Source organism: Panthera onca, chromosome C1 (assembly GCF_046562875.1).
Source record: "Panthera onca isolate mPanOnc1 chromosome C1, mPanOnc1 haplotype 2, whole genome shotgun sequence".
Lineage (NCBI taxonomy): Eukaryota > Metazoa > Chordata > Mammalia > Carnivora > Felidae > Panthera > Panthera onca.
In genome coordinates, this window is record NC_138346.1 from 122,863,285 (window position 1) to 122,885,642 (window position 22,358).

At 50.8% G+C, this 22,358-nt stretch overlaps 1 protein-coding gene across 1 annotated transcript in view; it reads right to left on the reverse strand.

The window, feature by feature from the left end:
* VANGL1 (VANGL planar cell polarity protein 1) overlaps positions 1-22,358 on the reverse strand; it is a 54,793-nt gene that overhangs the window by 19,394 nt on the left and 13,041 nt on the right. The window contains exons 3-4 of the mRNA XM_060624578.3: positions 19,009-19,141; positions 14,263-14,870 (exon numbers count right to left, since the gene is read on the reverse strand). Of these exons, the coding sequence (XP_060480561.1) occupies positions 14,263-14,870; positions 19,009-19,141 (741 nt within the window). The remainder of the gene's footprint in view (positions 1-14,262; positions 14,871-19,008; positions 19,142-22,358) is intronic.

Genomic DNA, 22,358 nt, shown 5'->3' on the forward strand with positions numbered 1-22,358 from the left:
GCTCAATCAATATCGTGTTCCAACACACACCCCTGCATCACGATCCAGGGAAATAACTGCTCACAGACCACACGGATTTGTGGAAAACAGCACGGTGATAGGCAGAACTGTAACAGAAATTCCCTTGAACCTGCACGTAAAGACACGGACAGGAATGCCAGGTATGTGACAGACCACACGGACGATGGAATATTTAGGGTCAGAAGAGCCGACATCATTGCCAGAGCGAAAGCACACCCCTCTACTCTGCTTGGCCCAGGCTGACCCAAACTTGAACTCGTGGGAAAGGCAGGCCCGCAACGGGTCAGCACACACGTCTGAGGCAATTCAACAGCCACCTTTATTTACCTTTTTAAAAATTTTTTATTTTTATTTTGAAAGAGAGAGAGAGAGAGAGAGAGAGAGAGAAACAGCATTAGTGGGGGAGGGGCAGAGAGAAGGAAAGACAGAATCCCAAGCAGTCTCCGCCCTGTCAGCGCAGAGCCCGATGTGGGGCTCGAACTCAGGAACCGTGAGGCCATGACCTGAGCCGAGATCAAGAGTCGCACGCTTGACGGACTGAGCCACCCAGGCGCCCCTCGACAGCCACTTTTAAATGTGAAACTCACTACTGACAATGTTGCCTTACTGGCCCACTTTCTTTTCAGGACAAAGACGGTGGAATGAGACGTGTCATGGCCTTTGGCGTCTGTTACGACTGCCGTGGGAACAGAGACAAGGGGCTCGCCCTGCCCGTGCACTGCGGCAGAGACAAACACCTGGGAGCAGAGTTCGTGCTTTAGTTCCTAAGAACCTGAAAGACATTTTTGAAAGATGAACTCTGAAGGCCCAAACCCAAACCAAATCAATGTCCTACACAGCTACGCTTGCTACTGTTCTCCGCATCTCTGCTGTGGGAAACTGTGTGCACAGAGCAGCTGGTACCGGGCTTTGGCCCCAGACAGCACGACTCTCGGCTCTATTGCTTATTCTCTGACCTTGAACTTCCTGGGTTCGAGCCCCACACTGGGCTCTCTGCTGTCAGCACAGAGCCCGCTGTGGATCCTCTGTCTGCCTCTCTGCTCCTCCCCTGCTCTCTCCCTCCTTCTCAGAAATAATAAACATTAAAAAAACTGGGAAAAGAAAAGAAAAGAAAAGAAAAGAAAAGAAAAGAAAAGAAAAAAGAAAAAAAAGAAGAGAAGGGGAAAGGGGAGGGGAGGGGAGGGGAGGGGAGGGGAGGGGAGGGGAGAGGAGAGGAAAGAAAAGAAAAGAAAAGAAAAGAAAAGAAAAGAAAAGAAAAGAAAAGAAATGAAATTCCAGAGGCGCCTGGGTGGTTCAGTCAGTGAAGCGTCCAACTTCGGCTCAGGTCATAACCTCGCGGTCTGTGAGTTCGAGCCCCATGTCGGGCTCTGTGCTAACAGCTCAGAGCCTGGAGCCTGCTTCCAATTATGTTTCCCTCTCTCTCTGCCCCTCCCCCATTCTCTCTCTCTCTCTCTCTCTCTCTCTCTCTCTCTCTCTCTCAAAAATAAATAGCGTCCAAATTCGGCTCAGGTCATGATCTCGTGGTCTGTGAGTTCGAGCCCCTCATTGGGCTCTGTGCTGCAGCTCAGAGACTGAAGCCTGCTTCGAATTCTGTTTCCCTCTCTCTCTGCCCCTCCCCATGCTCGCTCTTGCGCTCTCTCTCTCTCTCTCTCAAAAATAAATAAACATAAAAAAAAAATTTTTTTTAATTCCAGGGACAGAGGGCAAGATCCAAATACGCCAGGATCTGACTGGAGTCTGGTGACACCTGTACTTAACTCCTGAGCTTAAATATCAATGGAGACAAATACAAATTCTATGGCTTTCCAAGACTTTAAGGTCAGCTGGCATTTAGGTTGGGAGAAAAACCAGAGACCTCTACCTTCTTGCTCTCAAGGAGGAGTTGCTTGCTTGCCTGGTTTAGGTGTATTTTTTTTTTAAAGTATATTTATTTAGGGGCACCTGGGTGGCTCAGTCAGTTGAGCATTTGACTCTTGATTTTACCTCAGGTCATGATCCCAGAGTCATAGGATTGAGCCTGGCATCAGGCTCTGCACTGAACACAGAGCCTGCTAAAGGCGCTCTCTCTCTCTCTCTCTCTCTCTCCCTCCCTCTGCCCCTCTCCCCAGCTTGTGTGCTCTCTCTCTCTAAAATAAATGAAAATAAAAATCTTTGTACAGTTTATTTTGAGGAAGAGAGAGAGGGCGCGCACACGCACAAGTGGCGGTGGGGCAGAGAGAGAGAATCCCAGTGAGGCTGCGAGCCCAACGCAGGGCTCGAACTCACAAACCGTGAGCTCATGACCTGAGTCAAAATCAAGACTTGGACGCTCAACTGACTGAGCCACCTAGGCGCCCCTTCAGGTACGTTCGAAAGATTAAATGAGATACTACATTCCGAAGTACCTGGCCCGAAGCAAGGCCACAGGGCGCTGCCACAGGAAATAAGCCAGGACACATCCCCTCTGCACAGCTTTCCTTACTGCCTCAGACCCTAGAGTTGCGCTACCGCCTGTTTTTACACAGCGTCTCCTGCCAACCCCAGCCTCCTGCAAACCGGGCCCTGCTCCCGGGAGGCACCCATGATACACGCTGTGGACGAGGAGCAGCCTCAGAGTCAGAAGGCCTAGACCCCAAATCTGCTCCCGCGGCCCTGTAGCTCTGTACAGTCCCTTCCCTTCCGGGGCCTGTTTCTCGGTCCCCGGAGCCGAGACGCCAGAGAGCACCTAGGGCTGCGTGCAGATGTCCCAAAGAGCAAACGAAGGAAGGGCAGGAAAAGCATCTGTGAACTGCACGCGGCCATGGAATGCAAACGGTCCCGCTCCTAAGGGCAATGAGCATCTGGCAGCAAAGGGCTGAGGCTGGCTGCTGGCTCGATTCTTCGTGCGTCTCTGGTGAAAGCATGACCTAAGCTTCCCTGCCCCTGAATCACAAAATGTTACTCTTCGCAGAAGGAAGAGAACCTTAATGCTCACCCAGGCAGAGACACAAGAAGCAAAGAAATCTGAGTCCGTCTAGGTCAAACTCCCAATCCACATACCGATTCTCTTTATGGCGCCCCGGATGGCAACTAGCCTCTCCGTGAAAAGAAAGTTCTCTCTCACTTGAAATGACCTTCCTCTAAGTTCTACCCAGGGGTCCTGCCACCGCTTCCTTCTGCACCCAAACCCTCCTTTCTTGTGAAAGCTCATCAAATATTTGAAGGAAACAATTGTGGCCATAAACTTCCCCCCCTTTAACTCTCTTCCTGCGCAAATAAGGGCACCGAGGCCTAGAAACGCGTGTATGCAAATATGCACACATACGCATGCACACACAGAGAGCTCCCTGTTGTGTTCGCTTTTCCTTCGATTTGGTTGTGGCTTCTGTAATTAAATTAAGACATGCTATTAAAATCAGAAATATTCAGATTTTAGAGCTCAGCCAGTCTGAGATCCTCGCGCTTTATAGGCTTTAATGTCTCTCCGGGCAGCTAGAAAGGCCCTCCCCTGACAGGGCCAGGTGGGGAGGCCTCAGGCAGGTTTTAGCCAGTTCTTTCTAAATTAAAAAAAATTTTTTTTCACGTTTTTTTATTTTTGAGAGAGAGAGAGTGAGTGAGCAGGGGAGGGGCAGAGAGAGAGGGAGACACAGAATCTGAAGCAGGCTCCAGGCTCTGAGCTGTCAGCCCAGAGCCTGATGCGGGGCTTGAACTCACAAACCGTGAGATCATGACCTGAGCTGAAGTTGGATACTTAACTGACTGAGCCACCCAGGTGCCCATTAAATTTTTTTTTAATGTGTATTTATTTTTTGAGAAAAAGAGAGAGAGCATGAGCAGGGGAGAGGCAGAGAGAGAGGGAGACACAGAATCTGAAGCAGGCTCCAGGCTCCGAGCCATCAGCACAGAGCCTGATGCGGGGCTTGAACTCACGAACCGTGAGATCGTGGCTTGAGCTGAAGTCAGACATTTAACTGACTGAGCCACCCAGGTGCCCCTAGCCACTTCTTTTTAAATACTCATCTGCTCCCTTTAGCTCTGTCAACAAAAACAGCTTTCTTCATGTGTGAAAAACGTGGAAGCATTTCTTATATGTTAGTGCCCCACGTAAATGACAGCTGCCATTAATCTGGTTACCTCGGTGTGTGCCGACAGGAAGGCACTGAAGAGGCAGGGTTCCAGTCACAGCAAAATCCGCAAGGGCTTGCTTTCAGGGCAAGTACTCATTACTCTACTAGCCAGCTAAGGATGCTGACACTCAAAAAAATCCTAACAACCAGTCTCTCCAACACCATTCACAGGCTAGTATGAATTAGGAGCACCCGCTAGATCCCAAGGACCTGGAAACAGATGTGAAAAGAACCTTAAGAGACTTAAGCTCCCGTCGGTGGTGACCCACGGACTGTGACAGAACCTGTGACCAGGGGAGGGGTGGAGGGTTTCAGGTGAAGATCTGCGGCGGAGGTGAAGCGGAGTTTCTAAGCGTTAAATGACGGATGATGGCCACGCCGTGCGGACAACGGGCTGTAAGGTGAATTCCAGGCAGAGGAAGGGGTGTGGGCAAAGCAGGCTGGTGTGAAGCAACCCTCCCAAACAACTACAGTAACAGCGACAGGGCCACCCTGCTGAGTCACAGAACAGCTTTGAGACCCTGTTGGTGGGGTGAAGTGTCTCCCCAAATCCACGTGTGTACCCAGGACCTCACGATGGGATCCCTGCAGATGTAATTACAGTGAGTTAAGGTCCTACTGGTATCTTTATAAAGAAAAGGGGACACACACAGAAAGCGCCACGTGATGACAGAGCAGAGACTGTGCTGACATGGACGCAAACCAAGGAGTGCCAAGGACGGCCAGCAGAAGCCAGGAAGACCAGGAAGGATTCAGACGGAGCCCGGCCCTGCCAGGACCTAGATTTGAGACTCCCAGCCTCCAGAACAGACAGAGAAAACTGTTTTAAACCACCCAGTCTGTGGTCCCACCGCAGCTTTAGGAAGTGAACACATCTGTATTTAGGGCAAGACGGATGGAGACAGGGAAAGAGCAGGGCCAGGCTGAGAGGATGGCAAAGGTCGGAGACGGTGAGGGGGGACAGCGCGACAGAGAGGGAGTGTGTGGGTAGGAGAGAGGGAGAGCCAGCCAGGAAGATCCAGAGGATGCTAACAGTAACCAAGGCCTCCCTCTCTCCTACTACTCTTAGAGGTGTGCCTGATCCGGCGGCGGCTTTTTAGGCCTGAACCCGGGGTCTTTGAGAAAACGCTAAAATGGTTCGACTTTCTGGGACAACTCCCAGTGTGGGCGAGCCGGCAGATGGGCTCAGTTCTATCTGACTAACTTTTCCCCACAAGAGTCAGCAAGGCCGCAGCCTGGATGCGTGGCCTTCGCTGTTGGCCTGGACGTAGAGATAAAGTGACTTTGGGGTGACCAGGAGTCAGGACAAGGTGCAGCAATGTTCATGCCGAGTCCCAGAGACGAGAGCATAATTAGCCCCTCAATGCCGCTGCCACCTCTCCTGGGAACCGCGCACAAGAGCGTTTGCATCTCTGGGCCCTCCTGCCTTTTAATTAAAATGTTTGTCTCGAGACTGCCTTTGGGGATGTGGCTTACACGAATCCCACACAGGGAACAGGCAATGATCACCTTGGAACTTGAGGACAGGGAGGGGAAAAAATGGGAAACGGCTTGTGTTTACTGACAGACCTGGACTGGACAGTAGAAAGAGTTGGGCACAAGCCTGGATTTTCAGGGACTCTGTCACAATGGGCCAGGTGCGACACATATTGCTGCCTGAGATCCTGGGATGGGAGGCAGAGTGCCGACCTTGACGGAGGCCCCACAGCTGGGGCCCTGTCCCGCTGGCGCGGCCCAGGGAGGCTCCCTTCCAGGCTGCGTGGATTCCCGGGGGGGACCCCGGCCTGCGGGCTCCCCAGCCACACGGAAGCTGCAGAAACCTAGTTCTCTGAATCAATATTTATGGGTTGGAAAGTGTCCCTGGCGTAGGCACCAAATGGGGCTGCACACAAGCCCTGTAGGGGCTCCCCATCAGGAGGCAGAGACACTAGAGGCCGGGAGCAGCTCAAAGGGGGTTGGTCACCAAGGAATGGCCTCCAAAGTGCAGTCTGGGGGAGCACCAGGGCCCTTCTCTCTGCACTTTACGTCCCCCCTCTTAACAAACGATCACCCTGGAAAATACCCTCCCGAATGTCAGGCAGACCACACTGAGAACATGTGCAGAGACCACGCTCTCTCTCCCTGGGAGGAGTCTGGGAGGACGAGAGGTAGCTCACGGCTACATGCACCGGCCTGGTTCTTCTGGTCTCAGGAGCCAGACAACAAAACGCTGTCCCGCGTGTTGCCCTTTTAGGCCACGATGCCATGATCCACGGGGCGGGCGGTTCTGAGTGTGGCGTCAACACTTGAGACCTCCTTCGGAGGTGATCCCGTCATGGTGGGCTGTCCCCTTGGCGGCCCTTCCCGAAGCAGAAATGCTGGCAAATCTGAGACACGCCTCCCTGTAAGCGGCAGGTTTGGCTATTGCCACGGTCTGCCCGAAGAGTCCGCAGCCCTGCTTCCGGGACAGGGCACCGACCCCATCATACCGCCACCTCCCTGCATGGTCCAATTTGGGCCGCACCTGCCGGCCCTGCCTGGGATGGAAATTCAGCTTTCTCAACGTTTCAAATTACTGAGCTGAATCACACCAGATAAACATCAAAGACAACTGCCTGCTTGGGGCTAAGACAGAGATTTAGATAGGAACTACGGTACCTCCAGACCCACCTGGGATGCCTGACTGGCATTCTCTTAGCCAGCCTCCCATTTCTCAGCCTCAGTACCTCTGGCCTTGGGAAGAACCACGGGAGCAGAGCATGAAAAGTCGGGAATTCTGAGGGCCATCAGCCTGGCCCACTAGATCTCTGCCGGCAGAGACGGAGCCAAAACAGGCACAGAGCGGAGCCGGGCAGTGGCTCTGCAGGACAGGGAATGCAGACACCTGTCCATCCGCCTTCTTGTGTGTTGGCATGTCCTAGCCACCTGTGGCCCCACGGGAAGGCCATCTAGACCAGTTCTGCATCCACGGGCTCCTTGGCCATTCGGTGGCTGCACTCTGTGAGGGTTGGCCCCTCGGGGGCTCGGAGCAGGGCTTACGGGCAGACACTGTGCGAGGGAAGCCTTCCCAGCTGTGGCCACTGCCAAGAGGCAGCTGTCCAAACACAGGGCTGCAGTGTCCAGCGTCTCACACCCTCATTACAGCCACTTCGAACAGGCACCCCCGGGCCAAACCGCAAACGGCAGCCCTCACAATTCTCCCACAGCAACACAGATCCGAGCAAAAACCTTTCCACTCTACTCCTCAGCTTTTACTCGTTTTTATCCTTTGCTTTTTTAGGGGACTGGCAAACGTCTTCGATGAAAAGCAGTTAAACAAAACACACCTCTCTAAAAATGAAAACTGTGTACGAAACCATGATCATAAATGACATGAACCAAAATCCCCGGTGGTCATTTAAAAACACTCCCCAGCTTTGCAGCCAATGGTGCTGGGTCCTAACCAAACCCGTTGATGCCAGTCTTGAATGTGAGAGGGAAGGCCCACAGCTCAGCGGGACGGTCAAATCTGATTGGCGGTGTAATTACCAGCTTGGCTATCGCTTGACCCAGGATCACAGACCTAGGATTTCAAGGGGAGGTAGATCTGCCCTGGAATTACTGGAATAACCTTAATCTCCCCGAGACTCTTGCTTTCTCACTTCTAACTAGAAAACCCAAGTGAATTCGAGAGAAGCAAGGCTCCCACTCGAGCTGTGAGGACGCAGGCGTGAGCCGGAGAAGGGACAATATGAGCTCTGTTTCATCAGGGTTGAACTGCGCTCATTGATCCCATGGTTTCCTGGGGCTCTGGGCTCAAGAGTCACCACTGTGTCATGTTCCCGTCTTAGCTCGGGCTGCCATAACAAAATACCATAGACTGAGTGGCTTAAACAACAGAAACTTATTTTCTTGGAGTTCAGAAGCCCAGATGTCCAAGACCAAGGTTTGGCCGATTCAGTTTCTGGTGAGAGCCCTTTTCCTGGCTTACAGATGACAACCTTCTCATGATATCTACACATGGCCGTTCCTCGATCCGTGAGCACAGGGGTGAGAGAAAGAGAGAGAGAGAGAGCGCGCGCGCGCGTGTGTGTGTGTGTGTGTGTAAGCTCTCTGGTGTCTCTTCTTATAAGAACATGCGTTTTATCAGATCTATGACCTCACTGAACCTTAATGACTTCTTCGGATACCCCTTCTCTAAATAAAGCCACACAGGGTTTAGAGTTGCAACCTATAAATTCTGGGTGATACAATTCAATCCATAACATTCCACCCCTGGCCCCTAAAATTGATGTTCTTCTCCCATGCAAAATATGCCAATTCCATCCCAACAGCCCAGAAGGTCTTGACTCATTCCGGCACCAGCCCTAAGCGCAAAGTCTCATCTAAGTGCTGAGACTCAAGGTATAACCTACAGTGAAGCAAAGATCCCACTCCAGCTGTGAACCCGTGGAACCAGACAACTTATGTGCTTCCAATATATTAATGAGATAGGGATAGGATAGGCATTCTCATTCCAAAAGGGAGAAACTGGAGGAAAGGGTTGATGGGTCCCAGACAAGTCCAAAACCTAGCAAGGCCAATTCCATTAGATCCTAAGATCTTGATCTTAAGGGTAATCCTCTTTGGTTCAACACGGTGTCCTTGGGGCTCAGGGCTGGCCCTGCCCAAGCAGCTCTCAGCAGTGGCCCCAAGTGGGGGGACACAACCTCTGAAGCCAATGAGAAAGAAACCTGGTCCCTGGGCCTGTAGTGGGAGTGGCAGCCCGATGATCTCTGGATCATCTTTGGGGTCATTCCTCCCTATTCGTGAGGATAACACATGTTCTCAGCCTTCCTTCATTCTACACCCCCTTCTCTGTATCCGTTAGTCCCAGGTGACAGTGTTACTACTGGGACAAACCCATCTTCCCATCTTTATTCTTGGCTTCTGCTGGAATGGCTGATCAACTCCTGATTAAATCAAACAGAGCTTGGCTGGCTCAGTTGGTAGAGCACGCAACTCTAGATCTCGGGGCCATGAGTTCGAGCCCCACATTGGGTGTAGAGATTTCATAAACAGACAAACAAACAAACTTTAGAAAACATCAAACAGTTGTGTGACCACACCCTTGATATTGTTCTCTTTAGTATCCACTTCATCATTTTTTGCTATATGAATAAGCTGAAAATTTTCCAAACCTTCAAGTTTGGATTCCCTTTTGCTTAACGACCTTTCCCTTCTGCAACACATCTCCTTGTCACATTTTACTATAAGCAGTTAAGGAGGACCCAAGCTGCATCCTCAACACCTTTCTCAGCTAAACATCGGGGCTCCTGGGTGGCTCAGTTGAAGCACCTGACTCTTCATTTCTGCTCAGGTCATGATCTCACAGTTCATGAGATCGAGCCCCAGGTCGGGCTCTGCACTGACAGTGCAGCATCTGCTTGGGATCCTCTCTCTCCCTCTCTCTCTCTCTGCCCTCCCCTGCTTACACACTGGCATGCATGCTAAGTAAATAAACATTAAAAAAAAAAACTATTAAAAAAATTCCTCAGCTAGAAATCCAATTCCATCATTCACAAGTTCTCCCTGCCACAGAACACCAGAACATGAACACAGTTCAGCCAAGTTCCTTGCCACTTTATAATAAAAACGGTCTCTTCGCCACTCTCCAGTGACATGTTTCTCACTTCCACCTGTGAATTTTGGGGGTGGGACACGACAGCCCCTTTCAACACAGCAATGCTACGATCATGCATGACCATAAACCTGCACTGTTTGAAAAGCAATCTGCGAATCATTTCTTCTAAAGCACAGGTGGTTCTATGGTCGGTAACCAGACCCTTGATAAAAAGGTGCAGGGTCGGCACCAATTTATAAGATACTCTCCACGTCAGTGAATGAAGCATGCCTAGAAACCCACACAGTCAAAGCCTGCTCGCTGAATTAGCTACAATGGAGCTTCAGCCAGATGAATATCTCACAGAACACGGGTCACTGTCAACAGGCAAGAGTTCTACCTGCTTTTGTGGTTCCAGTCTCTCTGCTGATGACTCCCGGCTACCACTTTTCCTTGATGTTCACATGCCTCCCTATAGCAGCTCTCACTTGAAATGTGTTACTTGTGCACTTGTTTGAGGTACAGAAGTCGGTAAGTAAACGTTAGAACTATATGCAAAGTAAGAACAAGCAGACTCTGAGAATGGGAGCCCGAGGTGGCTGGGGGCGTCGGCTGCCTACCGCTATGGTTTCAAGGCCCAGGTTTTGTGTGCTGACTGACTGAACAAAAAGAACCAATGGGCTACGGAATGGCTGCAGAGCACAAGCCGGACATCTCTGGCAATCCTCTCTGCATTCTCTCCTTTCCAGCCCTGCAGCTGAGAGTTCAGTAGAATCACGTTATTTTAAAAAAAATCGCCAGCACCCAGCCTAGCCCACGGTGAACAACTCCAAATTGGTGACGAGTTCGTTCATGTGTTCTTAAAGCAGTGATGCGAATATGGACGCATCTATCCAAAGGTTAAGAACATTCTGGAACCAGACAGCCTGGTCTCAAACTCTGGCTCCCACAGTCACAAGCAGACAACCAGCTTAACTCTTCTGTGTCTCAGTTCCTTCCTCTGAAGATGAGGATGATGGTGCCTCCCCCAGGACCGTTCAGATTAAATGAGTTCTGTTAGGAGCGCAGAAGGAGCTCGGCACATGGTAAGGACCAGGTGATTGTTACCTTAGGGTTTCACTGTAAACTGCTGTCCTACATCTCAGATTCAGTCAATTCGACTGGCTTCTACGCTCCAACATTCACAGCATTTGGCTTTAAAGAGCTCAAAACTGAGAAATATATTAACTATGATAATCAAATGCCATTTGTCTCTCTTCTGGATTTCTCCCCAAATGTGGTCAGATCAAAACTTACCAATATTTGGTGACATCCTGGAAAAGTCAGCAGCTCATTGTGAGAATGAGGTCAAAACAAGTGACCAGGGAGGTGTGCATGCATAATTACAAAGCAGATGTGCTGAGACCCAGGGTGCTGCAGGGGAGGGGTGGGACCCTCAGGAGGGCACACAGGTCCCTGATCTGTGTGCAGCTTGGGCTCCCCTCTAATTTTTTTTAACGTTTATTCATTTTTGAGAGAGAGCGAGCGAGCGTGAGCGAGTGAGCGCAAGCGAGCGCACAAGCAGGGGAGGGGCAGAGAGACAGAGAGAGAGAGACACACACACACACACACACACACACACACACACACACACGAGGCAGGCTCCAGGCTCTGAGCTGTCAGCACAGAGCCTGATGTCGGGCTCGAACTCACGAACCATGAGATCATGACCTGAGTCAGACCGACTGAGCCACCTAGGCACCCTGGGTTCTCCTCTGTAAAGGGCAGCAGCCCCATACCACCTGCCCCACCCTGGCAGGGCAAGAGAGGGGAAATGACAGCAGACATCTAAAAAGCCCCCTGTCATCCCCAAGGCACTGGACAAACGTTAGTAATATCTTAGTCTATTGACAACGTTTCACTTTGTACCACAATAATCTTTTATTTTTCTGGAAGTTTTCAAATAAGCCCATAATTCCATTCTTGCCAACAAACAGGGCCACTGTGCCTTTTGTGAGAGCTAACGAGGAGCATATTTGCTTCGAGAAACGAAAGAACAGGCATTCTTTTGACAACTGTCAAAAATAGCTCAGTCGATTCAAGAAAATCATCTTTGAGGACAAAACAAGAACTAAGAACTCACCGTGGCCCTGCCCCTAAGCCCGTCAGGTCATTGCCACGGGGAAGGCTTTACATAAAGGGAGGGGAGAAGGGCGGCGCACATCAGCTGATCTGATTCCCGGCCTTGCTCTTTGTCTCTCTGGTTCCCCCACCCCTCCCGTTTCCACACTTTACGAAAGGGTTTAGAAGTTCTATTTCTGGCCCCGTGACTCTTCCGGCCACCGCTGGGCACAGACCAGATTTAGCCCCAGAGTCGGCGGGTGACTGAGCCCACACAGTGCCAGCAGGAGAGGTGCCAAGCCCGCTCCAGCTCGCACAGACCGGCTGTCACGGGGGCGGCCAGGCATTCGTGTAGAAAAGGCATCTCCCCTTCCCCAGCCACCTTTCCACCCCAGAAGCAGGGTCTCCACGTGAGGACAAAGAGGGCCTTACTGAAGGCGGGAAGAGGAGGAAAACAAAGGGCCCGGAGAGAAGCCACCAGGAAGACCAGGGCACCCCCTCAGCACGCTCCCCCCCCGGGGCTGCTGGCAAGGTGCTACGCTCGGGTTTCCCTGGGGGCTGGGGTTAGCGGCTTCAGGGTTGGCAGGGAGAGGCCGGGCAGTTGTCGGTCATGGTGAGAACAACCGGGAAGGGTCCGTGGGCCCCAGGAGCATCGCAACAGAGCCCTGAAGGTAGCCATCGCGCATCAGGAGCCCCAGTGCCGGGCTGCGCACCTGACAGGTGTCTAATGCAAGTCTGCTGGTCATTCTCCACCGCAAAACAGGGGGAAAGAAAGCAGAGATGAACAAGCAGCAGCGGCTTACTTGCCTTCACAGCCCCACGGGCATCTGCGAAGGACTCGAAACACAGGATTCTGCCGTGCAGGGCGCGTGACTCAGACACCAATTCCCTCCAAGGACCGGTCAGGATGGCAGCAGCTTCCAATGCTAACCACCACCCCCCCACACCCCAACCCCCCCCCGCCCAGGCCTGGGGTGGCCCAGGTGAAGCCAGAGGAACGAAAGAGGGCGTGTGCCAACACTGAGCCGGTTTGGCCCAGCTGCAAACCAGGGCTGGGCCACCTTCCTGTGTCCCTGCCAGAACTATGACAAAGCCCATTGTTCTGAGATCCACTAAGGTGCGCCTGCCGATACTGGCCGCTTTGCCAGCTGCACGATCAGAGGCCGTAATGGCCACAATTAACTAAGGGCTCACCAGGTGCCAAGCAGGTTACACACCTCAACATATATCGCCCGAGGAAGCAGGGGAGCCCGACGAGACGGCCAAGTCGGTCATCCCAGGCTATCCATTCACCGGGAGCCCTGTGAGTGCCGGCAGTATGCCACGCTCCGGGGCCAGACACTGGGGGTGCGATGAGAGGGAGACACGGCCCCTGTCCTCAGCCCCTTCCTCAGTTGGTGGGAGAAAACAGACAAATAGTCCCGTACACACAAAGTGAGACGTACCATGATGAGGGCATTAACCTAGGCCCAGCTTCACGACAACTAGGTGACTGCGAACGAAGGCCAGCCGTTACTAGTTTGTACACATTGTTTAAGTGTCCTAATCCCCCTCATTGGTAATACTGGGATGAAGAGGGGCGCCTGGGTGGCTCAGTCGGTTAAGCGGCCGACTTCGGCTCAGGTCATGATCTCGCGGTCCGTGAGTTCGAGCCCCGCGTCGGGCTCTGTGCTGACAGCTCGGAGCCCGGAGCCTGTTTCAGATTCTGTGTCTCCCTCTCTCTGACCCTCCCCCGTTCATGTTCTGTCTCTCTCAGTCTCAAAAATAAACGTTAAAAAAAAAAAATTAAAAAAAAAAAACTGGGATGAAGAGTACCTATAGCAAAGGGTTCTGTGAGGACTAAACATGACAATCTACACGAAGCGCTTACCACGGGATAAATAAAAATAAAATAAATGAGATAAAATGCGACCATTGCTTTTTTAGTTGACCACCAACTAGATTATATACGCAGATTTAAAGTATGACATCTCAATGTATTTCTAACTTTGTCCCACATACGTACATTTTCAAAACACTCAACTCTCACAAGTTCAGGGTCTCCAACCTGCACCTGATTCGTTACTGGAGGGTCACTAGGGTGGCCATATAATTTAGTGCCTAGACCAGGACGCCTCTGGGCGTGGAAAATAAAGGAACAATGAGCGATTCTGCGCAGCCTGGAGGTGCTGGCCACTCGGTCCACTGCCCACAGGCCAATTTCAGGGGCAAGGCCAGCAGCCATCACTAGGCATCCTTCCTCCAGCTCTGTTGGGAGCTGCCGTGTTTGAGAGCTCGCCCAACAAAACTCCAGCCTGGATGACAGGCAGCATTTGTGTCACCCCACCCCGCAGTCAGGAAAGTCCATGGACAGGGACACCCCCCCACCACACACACACACGCACACACACACACGTCTTCCCAGAACCTCAGGGAAGGAGTCAGACTCTGGTCCTGGCACCCGTCCTCACCCCTCACGTGCGGCCTCCTAGAAAGATGTCAGTCAGCAGCCCTTACCTCAGGTGTCCCAGGCTGTAGAACCGGGACTCGCCGTCGGTGGAGCGGACCACCTGCAGCGTGAACATGGGCTGCAGCTGCCTCAGCTCCAGCAGGACAATGGCCAGGTAGTGGATGAAGAGGAGGGCGTCCACGAGGGACACCGCGTACTGCACGATACCCTGGTAGTTGCGGTCCCGAGAGTCCAAAATGCGGACCCCATAAAACAGCCAATAGGAAACCACAAAAAAAAAGATGAGGACCAACAGAAGGGCACGGAACACGAAGACGCGTGGCACGTCGGCTCTCTGCTTGCGGAAGAAGAGCGCCCAGGTCCCGATGAGCAGGATGAGGAGTTTGAACGCCACGGAAATGAAGAGTCCCTCACAAATTGTGCCACAAGGCTCCAGCTCGTCCCTCCACAGGATGGGGGGTAACAGGATGAAGGCAATGGGGGTGAGGAACACCAGCAGTCCAAGGACCGAGGCCACGGTGAGGCCCAGGTAGCGCCTGCAATCCAGCCTCACGCTGTCTTCCATATCCTTGCTGATCCTGGCAATGTCCTCCTGCGATATGCTGTGCTCTGAGGTGCCTGTGATGGCCGTGGTGGTCTCTCCCCAGTTGTCATCCTGACGGGGAACACAAACAGGGAGCGTGAAGAGCCACAGGCGGCAGGTCACTGGCAAAAGCCACGAAGCAAGCATTTGGACACGCGGTGCCCACGGAGGGCCCTCCTCTCTGAGCCAGCCCACACCCACGGGCATCCCAGAAAACGGAGGCTTAAGTCTTCAAATACAGGAGGTTTTGACCTGAACGGTTTTCACTGGCATTTTTCCAAGGGGGTCATATACTGACCTTTCCAAACAGAGAAAACGCAGTCTACCCTTTTGGTGTGTTTGTTGGGGGATTCATTCTTATCATGTGGATTATCATCCCCCGTGCTGGAATCTCCGGAGAGGCTTTTTGGCCTAATAAGCAATCCCGCCGTTGAGACTGACATGTGAGGGCTCACCCGTAACATAAGAAAACTCTGTGTTCTCGCCTCAGTTCATGGCTGGGTTACGAAGGCCGACAGAGTCCAACTTCCGGAAGTGAGGTATTATAATACCCCCCAGCAGCTCTGAAGAGCCAGGGACCTTCACTGCTATGTACAAATCACAGCTAACCTGTAGCTATTTTTTTTTTTTTTTCTTCAAGAAGTATCAGCGTCAAGCACTCTGTGACAATGTTTCTCAGCGAGCAACCTAAGCAAATTCAAGTACGGATGGCCAGGACAACTCAAAACTTCCTCCCTACGCCTGGGTGGCTCAGTCGGTTAAGTATCCGACTTCGGCTCAGGTCATGATCTCAGGGTTCGTGAGTTCAAGCCCCACATCGGGCTCTGTGCTGACAGCTCAGAGCCTGGAGCCTGCTTCGGATTCTGCGTCTCCTTCTCTCTCTGCCCCTCCCCCGCTCACACTCTGTCTCTGTCACTCAAAAATAAACATTGAAAAAAAATTAAAAAAAAAACAAAAAACAAAAAACTTCCTCCCTAAACACACATTCTCACTGACACATGGAATATCGAGGGTACAGAACTACCAGACTATTGCAGTGTCTCTGACTTTTGTGCTTTCCTCTCTCTTTTTAAAGTCTGAGGTAGCTTCCATTGGGAGCAAGCAGTCTCTTCCTTTACCAAGATCCACTTGTTAAGATTTTCAAACAATTCTGCTATTTTGCTGGCAAGCAAACCTGACTTCACTACAAAGGCAATGAAAAGCCACAGGGGTTCCAAAGAGGTTTTTGCCTCAGAGATTTGTGTACATGATTTAACTTGGAGAAAACAGTCTGATGTAGGGACAAACTGGGTGAAATTCATGCGTAAGACACCAACTTTGAAAAATCTAGTTTAAGTTGACAGCTGAATCAGCAAGAATTGGGATCTCAAAACTGAACAAGAACCTTAGATCTAGAAATGATCAGAATCATGATCTATGAACAGATAGGCTATGACAAGGACTGGTGGGCGGTGGCAATGGTCTTGACCAATGAACAAACAGGTCTTCGACTTGGAAGGTTACAAGTATCACATACCACAAACTCTCTAGGACAACAGCCAAAAGCCACCAAGACTCTCTCACACATGTCTGAGGGAAGTACCGAATGGTCCAAGCACTCTTGAAAACGGGTCTGGTAGTGTCATACAAATTTCACTATATGCTGAACTGTATGATCCAACAATGCCACTCCCACGGTTTTATCCAAAATCAATGAAAATACACATCCGCAAGAAGACCCGTGCCAGAATGTTCTTAACAGCTTTATTCACAGTAGCCCCAAATGGCACACCTCAAATGTCTATCTATCACCAGAAGGATGGGTAACAAACTGTAGTATATTCAGACGACAGAATACTACTCAGCGAAAATAAAAAAGGATGAATTGCTAAAACACACCAGAACTTGGTAAATCTCAAAATCATTACGCTGACTAAAAAACATCTGAAACAAAAGAGTACGATCCCAATTATATCAAATTCTAAAGCAGGCAAAACCAATCTATGGCGGTAGAAATCAAAACAGGGTCTGTCTTGAAGAGGTGGGGGTGGGGACGGGAATTGACTGGGGAGAACATGAGAACTTTGTAGAGGAATAAAAACATATGTATCGATAGTGTAAGTTCTCTGGGTTTATTCAGCTGTTTGAAATTCTCAAACCCTACACTTTAAATCTGTTCATTTCTGTGGGTAAATTTCCTTCAATGAAAAAAAAAATCACCGATATAGAGGAAAAAATAGCCACAACGTCAAAAATCAACAACTTGTGGGGAGCCTGGGTGGCTCATTTGGTTAAGCATCCGACTTCGGCTCAGGTCACGATCTTGCAGGTTCGTGAGTTCGAGTCCCGCCTTGGGCTCTGCGCTGACAGCTCAGGGCCTGGAGCCTGCTTTGGATTCTGTGTCTCCCTCTCTCTGTGCCCCTCCCCTGCTCGCACTCGGTCTTTCTCTCTCTCTCAAAAATAAACAAACATTAAAAAAAAAATCAACAACTTGTAATATAAGGGGAGTTCACAGCCTACATAAAATAACTTACTTTATAACACCTAGAAAGAGTGAAACGTAAATACTGGATTCCATGTTGTGTACTGGGCCTAATATTCAGTTGATAATCAGTGTGGAAGTAATTATTCCTAGTGTCTCGTGGTCATTTCGTTGACCACCACACTGCTATGGTTTAGCCAGCGTTTCTAACTAAATCCCCTGTACATTTAAAGAATGGATGTACACCTTGTGCCTAAAGAGCGTAGCTGTCCGAAGCGTCCTCTGAAGCTTGGGGTTCTTAGAACAGAAAGGACCTAAGATCCTCTAAATCTGCTATCTAAAGAGCCTGAGGCCCACAAAGGTCATGACTGCCCTTGGTCACAGAGCTGCGGAGAAGTACCGCCTCCAAAAACCCATGTCAGGGCCTTTCCCATCACATCAACTTAGTGTAAACACAAACAGCTTCCCGGTGAGCTCCAAGGTGTAGAGAAGCGGCAAAGAAGAAATGTCCTCCCAGCGGGCCGCCAGCACTGCGGAATCCACATGCGGAAGGAAACTGCCGCCCTGCAGCACTTCAAGGGCGTCCAATCTCAGGGTCAGCCAGCCAAGGCCACCCCTCTGGCCCTCCCAGAGCCATGGCAGACAGTGCGACGTTCCTACTAATGGCATTTACTCATCACTGGCCAAACTCCACCTTCATCCCACAGCTGAGCGTTGGGTTCTGAGAGCACCTCGTGTGCTCTAAGGAATCCCAATTTCAAGTGCCTCTGTCTGCTTAAAGATGCACGTATGTGTGCAGCTGCAGGTGTGAGCACACATCGGTCTATTCGGGGCCAAGGCTGTACGTGCATGTATTTCAAGAGCTGTGGAAGGTAGGCAAGCGTGTTTCTGAGTACAGCTCAGATGTTTATTTAACTCAGGCGGGCTGCCAGATAGTCAGGACCCAGAGAGAAGAACCCACACGGTGTCTTTTAATACACTGCCAATATTTTAAAACTGGGTGACTTCACATAAAATCCTGATTTCCCGCTCTTCTTAAGTACCAGTACACCCAGAAACACAGAATTCCCGCACCCCTGAGCGGTAAGACGTGTCCAGAGCTGGGGAGCTGCTGCTCTGTTTCCCAAACAGAGGAAATGCATTCTCTAGTTTGCCACAGACCCCAACGCTCCACGCCTCTGTCTGGACGCTGAGGTGCCCCAGAGTTTGCTGCTCAGCCCCCAGCCTGCCTGATATGTGTGTGTCCCTTCTCTGTGACTGAGGGCCTATTTCATTCTTCCCGGTTTTCCTACCGGGCATCTAAGTGTCCAGCCCCCGATTTATTTCATATATCTCTTAGCGGTCAGTCTGGGCTCTCTGAACCTCTTCTTCTCCATGCCACTCAGGGCTGCTAGAGAGGACATTTCCTTCCCTCCCATACCGTTCCACTTTGGAACGAGTCTCTGGAGACGACAGCCTGTAACTTTCCCTTTCTCTGCCCTGTCATCAGCCCAGCTGGCTTCTTTTCAACACCATAGTCAAAGCAGGCCAACCAATCGCATTTCAGAACAATCCCCAAGGCAGCCAATGGCAGGACAGGCTGTCCTTAGACCAACAAGAAACCACGAGACATAGATAAACTAATTATCATGCTAGAAAAATAAAGATAAAAACCCAAGAGAACCTACTGCAACAAGACTTAGGAAAACATTTACTGAAAAGAGTCTTGATCCAGTGGCAGTGTGCTTACAGACTGCCTTTGATCCTTACCTGAACTTCCTCTGTCCGAGTGGAATCGTTTGCCAACAGGGGCTCTCCAGTGGGAGCTTGAATGGTGACAGATTTTTCTGACCCTCTGCCATCTTTATTCCGGGGTGATTTGTGTCTCTCTCTATTTCTCTCCCTGAAAAAAACAAAAATGACTGATCATCAGCTGGCACGTTTATACCACATGAATCACTTCTCATCAAAATACATTGCAGATTTGATTTTGAGCTTAGAAAAATTCTACACACACACATATACACACGCACGCAGCCAATATCCACCCAAGCCACCCGCCTACAAGGAATAAGCTCATTTTTACTCCCAACTTAGTATTTTCCTCCTGCCATCCAAAGACCCAACACAGAGACTGTCACTCCACCCTCAACAGTGGAATTGAAAATACACCTTTTCAAAGCCTAACATTGTGAATTTTAGAATTTCTGTAGCTGACTTGATTTGCTTACAATCTGCCTAAATTCATTTTCTAGGACTTTCTTGTGGGGGCAACACTGCAAAATGTTTACACTTTGGTCTGTCCAAAAAAATCTGGGACACACTGTCACCCTACACCTTTGCATAACACAAGAAGAAAGGAAATTCTAAACCAGCACAGAGAAGCATTTACTTCTCATTCCTAGAAATTCAAACTGAAAGTCATTCCCATAGGCTCTGGCTGAGTCCAAAGGACCCAGAGGAACACAAAAAGCTAGTACAAATGACACCAAGGGGTACAACTGTCTATGTGTGTGTATGTTCAGGCTTCCTACGGAAAACAGGCTGCTGCCTCATTTTACCCCAGATGCACTTCCTGGGTGGTCTTCCAGGGCAACCGTGAGAGCACCCTGCCTCGGGTCAATGTTGAAATTACAACAGGGATCAACTACTGTGTGAAGCTGAGTGTGGTCACAACCTGGCCATTAACCACCTACGGAAACTGGGACTCCCACCCCCATCTGTGAACACTCAGTTCAGGAGCCCCCCCCCCCCCCCACAAAGGATCCCCTCGGTGGCCAAGAGTAAGCTCCCACAACCTCCGGTCTTATAGGGCCTCCTTGACATCAGTCCTCCCTCAAACACTTGCCCTCATTCCCAAGGCCCCCCAGGCAGGGCAGAGCACTGCACACATAGACTCTGGGGACATCAGTCAGATCTCAGGTCTGCCCCTATTCGATGTGCGACCTTGCACAAATTATTTAACTTCTGAAAACCTCAGTTTCCTTATCTGTTGACATGGGGATAATGATCATACCCCACAGATAACGTATGCAGATTTCAGTACAGGGGCCTCGAAGAAGGAGATATAAAAGGAGCTATTAATACACAATCCAACTCCTTCTCCACAGTGTCCTGTTAACCTACCATTTACCAAACAAAATCACATGCAGACTTCCTGGGGGCAAACTCCTACCTTATCAGTACCTCCCTAGGATAATCATTGGTTATTTCCTTCAAAGAGCAGGGAGGCTTTCTTGGTCCCAGAAGTTCTCAGTGACAGCATCTCCAACTGCTAGAGCATAACTTATCATCCCAAACTATTGCTAAATTAGAGTCTAGAAATACACGTGCTCTGGTCAACTTGGGTGTTTTATTTTAACCAGGTAACGAGGGCAACAGCAGAGAATCTGTCTGTTTACCTAGAGATGCATCCATCAGTGCCAATCATTCCACTCCCACTCCGACTTAGAGAGCACCTCACTGTGTGCTTTAATTCATTAACTTCATTCAATCCTAACAGTGACTGTCTGAGGCTGGTAGTCTGGTACCTGTTTTACAGATGAGGAAACTGAGGGTCATGGAGGTTAACTGACTTCCCAAAGTCGTAGTGAGCGGCAGAGCAGGATGTGAACCCAGGTCTGCTCCCACCACCGCGTCTCATACCCGCTACGCTGCGCTGATCTGCAGATCTGGTGGCACGAACATTCCTAATGCTCATCCTGACACCCTCTGTTGGATGAACTACCGGAGCCATGAAATCTGCCTGTGGAGCTACGTCCGGCAGCCACAAAGGCACTGTGAACTTGGACAGCACGAAGCGAAGGGTCCAACGCTCTGGGCTGCCGAAGACACTCACTTCAAAAGGACCCAGTGTGCGAAACAAAAAACAAGTTGGGAGAGCCTTCCCACGCGCCTGTGCAGTCTTCAGGATGAAGAGTGTGGACGAAGCCTAGAACCCCCGCTCCCCAGGGCCTCCATCAGCCAGACCCAGGAGCCTCCCCTTCCACCCTGTGTTTCCACCATCCCCAACCGCTTTCCGATCCATCACTCTTTCCGCCGTCAGCCAAGTCACATGCTCCCCCAACCCGTCTATCTATTCACTAGTCCCAGGGGTCAAATCCTGTGACAGCACAAATTCCACTGGAAATCAAAATTCTTTCACTGAGTGCCAAGTGCTGAGCCTGAACGTTGCCAAGGCAGAAAGCAAGTGGGGAGGCACCCAGGGATGGAAACAGCCTCTCTAGGGCCAGCCACCAACCTGACCACCTCCACCCCTGCAGCTCTTAAAGGGCCCCGCAGCACCCAAAGGAGAAGTGACAGCCTAACCATTCCCCTGGTGACATCTGAGGTAAACCAGACAGGAGCCTACTATCTGATAACCCCGGGAAGGTTTCTCATCCCCCAGAACCAGATACCCTAAACCAGTGCTTCCCACACCTGCACCAGGATGGGATTTAGGTACATTCGCTGGCCTCACCCCTAGGGAATTCTGGCAGGCAGACAATGGGAATCTGCATTTGTCACCAGCACCCCCTGTGATTAAGATGCGGGGGGTCCGGGGAAACTTGCCGCAAGGTGCTTCCCCCCAAATGCCCTGGGGAGGAGGGTTGTTGGGGGTGACTGTCTGGCAGCCTGGCTGTTTGTGACATGCCTGTATACAACAGGGGCTCAATAATGGGAGCTGTGAGGGTAACGCCTGGCCTCACAATGTTGCAGCGTAGTGTGGCTTCTTTATTAAAATAGCGTTAAGCGGATGAGGCTGGGGACAAGGCTCAGGCCAGCGTGCGTTGCGTCAGGACACAGCATCAGCAGCGGGGTCTGTCAACACTGGGCCGGTGCCCGTGGTCACACGGCTTTTACAAAAATCACCAGTTGTGAGTTACCGCTCCAGGAAGGTGTCGGAGCCAGTCCTAAATGCAGAAGTCCAACAAAACTACTGCCATTCGGTGCTGTCCAGGGTGCAGAGCTTCGAGCCGCAGGATGGCCGCCTCACTACAGTGGGTGCTCACATGTCCATCTCTACGGCTCCAAATGCCGTGTCGAGTGCACTCCGGGAGAGGGCTACCCGCTGTTTGCGGGATCTAAGAGTGGAAACAGGAGACTGAAGCAGGGGGGTGGGTAAGGCCACCAAGCCACAA